The sequence below is a fragment of the Gavialis gangeticus genome, unplaced genomic scaffold (assembly GCF_001723915.1).
Source record: "Gavialis gangeticus isolate Ggan-Ray unplaced genomic scaffold, GavGan_comp1, whole genome shotgun sequence".
Lineage (NCBI taxonomy): Eukaryota > Metazoa > Chordata > Crocodylia > Gavialidae > Gavialis > Gavialis gangeticus.
Genome location: NW_017729025.1, coordinates 85,129,283 through 85,134,678, shown reverse-complemented (window position 1 = coordinate 85,134,678; position 5,396 = coordinate 85,129,283). Strand labels below are relative to the sequence as shown.

Here is a 5,396-nt window from a genome sequence, read left to right as displayed (position 1 = left end):
CATTTAGCACATACTCATGGAGATATGATTAGATCTGCCTGGAAAATGGGAAAACCAACTACCAGAGATTGTGGAGCTCAAGCTGAGGGGGAGGGGAGTGATGGTGGGCGGGTGGGATGGGAAGCAGAGTTATCTCACTTCTTTGCTTTTCCGGTTGCTGCAGCTGGGCAGGCATTGAATTGGGGTGCTCAGCCTCTGGCTGCATACCCTTACTACTCTTGTCTATCTGAGTTTCTGCCGGAAGGCAGGAGGGGAACTGCCATTTCATTTACCATTGAAGAAAGCGAAACATATTTAGCAGAATAGAGATATTGTCATGGATTTTGAAGAAAAAAAAAAGTCTTTCATTGGAAAATTATCCTGGCAAAAATGTCTTGACTAGCTCTAGCCATAACCCAATCAGCAGAGACACTAGTGAGACATTTTCTTCTTTTTGGGCTGCTGTTGTCTGTTTGACTGACAACTTTTCATTGGTGAACCTAACTGCATTTTTTTTTCTTCAGGCATGGAACGCAATCCTACGGAGATGAAACAAGGCCAACTTAATGTTTCTAGCACTGCGTTTACCCCATATGCTACTGGCATGCTCACATACACAGAGGAGAATTACAACAAGCTGCTGAATCTGACCAGCTATAACATCCTAAATAATAAACATTTGATTCTTCAGGCCTTGCGCACAGCAGTGGAACGCAGGAAAAACTTGAAAAAACATTCATCTTCCTAATTATCTTAGTATCTTGAAGGAGATATGCATATATTTTCTTCCATAGGGAACACTCAAAATATTCTGAGGATTGGCCAGTATTGCATACATGAAAATGTGCTTAAATAGGATACCTCTGTTGAGTTCATTCCAATCAAAGGATGCAAAAGAAAAATTAGGAATTAATTAAGGACTGTGTGAGGGAGTGCAAACTCTAATAGCATCAAACAAGAATTATGTGAGGGAAAACTCATTTTCAATTAATGAACTTTTTTGTTAAATGTTGCCCTTTTTATTATTTTTCTGGAATCACGTATAGAAATTGTTATTTAAATGCTAAGTTTTCAGACATGTCAAAATATCTCAGCCAAGCTCAGATGGCCCAGAGAGATCAAAATCATTGACCTGACAATGTCTGCTCAAAGACCTGTGAAGTAGATTTTTCTATTGCATACCTCTTGTGGTATTGAGAAGTAAACTAGGCATAAAGGACATTGGCCCTTTGAAAGGAAGGATGAACAACTGAAGGAAGGTACTAGGGTTAGTTGTCCTTTGTGAAGTCAGTATTTCTTTTTTAAGTAATAATCTATTTTTCATCATGTTTCCCTGGTTCAGTGATCATTGCATTGGCATTTTGGGGGGATGGACCCTTCTTCATCTAATAAATCTTTCTTATGGACTACTATCCTGGGTGACTACTTGCCAAGCAGTTCAAACAAACCAGGGTGATAACTAGGATTTTCTGCTGCATGACTAGTGGGATGGAGTGGGAACCACTGTAACAATTCTTCCCTATGCATGCAACACTTTTTTCTATTAATTCTCCACTATTAGGTCACTATCCTTCATGGCAATAAAATTTATGAGATCAACTTCATTCATGTGAAGATTGACAGTTTACCTGTTTCTGACATTTACATTACAAAAACATGTGTTTAGAAGATTAATTTATGTTTCTCCTGAATAGCCTTTTTTTAATGTCTCCAGGGAGATACTAATACAGCCAAAATACTAAAAATCTGGTCTTCTTATGGCTTATATACACATATATCTACTGTGCTACAGCTGAAGTGCTAATACAGACACTGGATACTGTTGCATATTAAAAATTATAGCGATTTAAATGTAGTTGTTTAAAATGGTTCGTTTCACTCAGTTCCATATACTCAGGTCATCTAATTGGATTCAGCAGTTGAGCATCAAAACTATGGAGCATTTTCTGACTCTGATGCTGCAAAAACCAGATGCTGCAAAAGCCAGAGAGTAAAGAGTTGACTCTAACACTCCTGAAGACATTTGGAGATAGGACTACGATTAACTTCTCAGCAGGCTTTTGAAGATCAAGGAAGGGGAAAATTTTGGATACATAGTGTAGGCCACTGCACAATTTCTCCAACTGTAAAGTAAGATGGACAGAGGTCCTATTTCCTGAGAAGGAGTTTCTGGAGTCCATGGGAAAGGCTTTATATCATAATATTTATATTTTGACATCTGATTGTCACCAGAATAACAGGATCTCCAAATCTAAATATCACACTATTAATGATGATTAAAGCCACTTACCTGGCTATTTCACTGATCTTAGTGGAATGACCTGCATGTATATTTTTCTTGTTTTGCATGCAGCACTCTTTCTGCTCTTAATTGCAGGCTTATCATTTAGTTTAATCTAACTATCAGCTGACAGTGAGGAAAAAGGAAGTATATTCAGGGGCAGATCCAGTGGGGTGCAGCTGCAGAACCCCCTTTGATCCCAAGCACCTGGAACAGGGAGCAGAATTTCTATTCTGGCAACATGGAGAGAGTCAATTGACTTAATGGCTCATTATCACCTCCCTGATTCGTTAAATCCTCTTCTTTGCCTCTAGTCTATAAAATGCTGTAATGTACTGTGATGGTAAATGTCATGTACTGTAATGTTGTAATGTGAATGACAATGCCCAGAAGCCTCCAGAGGGCTGGAGAAATGAACTGCATCATGCGCTAGAACTCCCAGAAGGCAGCAGGAGGAAGTGGAAGGAGCAGCGTCGGAGTGTGGGTGGCTGCAGCAGTGAGGGAGATTCATGGCCGGAGATTTGGAATGAGTGGTGAAGCTAGGTCTACAACCTGCAGGAGCAGGGCTCGGATGTGGAGCCTGGGCAGATGGCAATTAAGCATTTTATGAGACCAGAAACTGGTCTGGAGCCCTCTGGAATTGTGGGGGTGGGGGGGTGGGTTGAGGTTCTCAAGTGTACAGATCATGGTGTTAATATTTTCTACTGGTTACCTGTTCTTGGGTGATTTCAGCGCACTGTCACTGTTTACTTCCTGTTACCCAGATCCTAAGTATATGTACCCTAATGTCAATGTTTATTTACCTGTGTCTGTCCCCTTCTCCTTAACTGATTGACCTGTGACCCTAATCTCCAGCAGCCCTTATATAAAACTGGGAACTTCACTTGCTGGCTCCCTGTGCCAATTCCTGGGGTTGTAGGGTTTGGTACACTGCATCTTATAGCAACATACTTGTTAGTTCTTAACTGAATGACTTCACACCCCATACTAGTAAACTTCATGCCAATTCCCTTGCTTCATGGAGTGGGTCTTCCTCTGTAATAATCGAATCCTCCTCTGGATTGCCAGTCACCCTCACTTTGAGTGACATCCACAAATTTAATAAAATCACATCTAGTTCCTGTACCAAGGTCACTAATGAAAATATCATACAAGATAGGCCGCAACACTAGTCTTTGAGGAACGCTCCTATTAAATGCTCTTGAACCTGATAACTCACTTTTCAGTATGATTTACTGTAGTTTTCTTTTTAACTAATTTATCCAGTTCAGCATTATTCACCAGCCTCTCCAGTTTGGCTAATAATTTTGCATGAGGACACGGTGCCAGATCTTTGCTTAAAGTCTAAATAAATGTAGTCTGTTGCCTTGACACTGTCTAAGAAGTTATCCTTCCATAGAAGGAAATTAGACTGGTATGACACAATTTTCCGTGGATAAAGTCATGTTGCATTTCTGTGCCATTTTCTGTTTACCCTATATCTTTGATTTTAGTTAGATATTTGTTTTAAGACCTGGCATAATATTGAAATCAAGCTAGAGGGCCACTGCATTTGCTAATTCCCAGTTACTGGGTGCATCAACATGAGACACTGTGGTGCAGTAGCAATGAGCTATGGCACAGTAGCTTGTTGCAACTGTGCAGTAGCTTCTAAAAATAACTGTGCAGGAATGGGACTGCACAGTAACACCGGTCACTGCAACTGTGCAGTTGACTGCTCATGTAGGCTCAGCCACGGGGTACTATTCCCCAGTGGCAGATTCATTGGAAATCCATGCCACAGGAGTCTCTATTTCATATGCCTGTTCCTTTATTATTCTTGGGTGGAGATTATTCATGCCCCTATCCCTCAATCTGTCACAATAAGCAACCTAAATTTTACTTCTACTTCAGATGGGGTAATTTCCATAACTGTATCATTTCCATTTGGTGCCCTTCCATCTCCCTTTTTATATTTTAATTTTGATGTGAAGACTAATGGTGATAAAGTATTTGTTTGGTACTTGGGCTTTACCAAGATTACCTTTCCTGCCCCACATCTTCAGCATATTATGGCTTCTTACTTCTCTTTTTGTGTGACTGAAGAAGCTCTTGCTACTTCTTTTCTAACTGAGCTGCACCTTTGGCTAGTCTCACTTTATTTGTGAGACCATTGGCAGATCTCTCGCTCTCTACCGATCAATTTCTTTTTCAATTCCTTGTAGATTTTCTGCTTACACTTAACCAGAGGCAGAATGTGATGCCTGAGTGAGTGCCCTGAGAGGCAGCAAGGCACAGGGCAGCACTTTTAGTGGTGTGGCAGTGGCTGGTCCAGCAGCACAGACACTTCTATTCTTTTTGCTTGCCTCTCTCCTCTGTGTCAGGACTTGGGGCTGGTGCCCTGGTCATCTCCCCTTCGTTACACTACTGCTCTTAATGTGCTGCTTAATGTACTTGTTCATCCAAGTAGATCTCTCTCTCTCTTCCCCACTGTTTTCTAGATAACAAAACCTGTAGTAACCAATCATTTTTGTAAAAAATAAAAATATAAACGAATCTTTAATTAGAAATGTCACCGGTACATAGGAAGACCTGATAGCACAAAGGCAAATGCATACACATGGGGAACAGAGGAAATATGCTAATGGAGAGCGCCCCAAATATCACACAGGGAAACAGTTGATCTATGCATACCATATGCACTTGTCAATTGTCCAGTTACTTTGTGTGTATTGAGTGTTTTATCTGAATAAATATTTGTATTTAGAAAAGAAATTGCTGCCAACAGAGAGCACAATGCTGAGCAGTTCCATGGGTAGCCTGTGGTTAAGCAATCAAGAAAATGTTAAAATGAAGATTTTTACATAGTACAGTATGGATACAAGACAAACAGGATCCATGCATGGTAGCTACGTAAGTACAGAGTTGTGGGGTGTTAATGCAATCTTAATCATATAGTTAATCATGTAGTCAAGTTTGCCTGGGATAGAGTAACTAAGACATTTTCATGTGATACTATGGTTGTGAAAGAGCAAGAGTGTAACAGCATTAGTATAGTTGTTGAGTAAAGCATTCTTACTGTCCATCAGTATTTAACAGAGTATATAACATAGAAGGGGAACGAGGTCTCCTTCAGTCTGTCTCCCTCCTCTCACCA

At 40.3% G+C, this 5,396-nt stretch overlaps 1 protein-coding gene across 1 annotated transcript in view; it reads left to right on the top strand.

Annotated features, from left to right (window-relative positions):
* Positions 1 to 1,233, top strand: part of LOC109299349 (cytosolic phospholipase A2 epsilon-like) — a 71,880-nt gene extending 70,647 nt beyond the window's left edge. The window contains exon 21 of the mRNA XM_019519938.1: positions 504 to 1,233. Coding sequence (XP_019375483.1) covers positions 504 to 727 — 224 coding nt within the window. The 3' untranslated portion in view covers positions 728 to 1,233. The remainder of the gene's footprint in view (positions 1 to 503) is intronic.
* Positions 1,234 to 5,396: the final 4,163 nt, after the last annotated feature.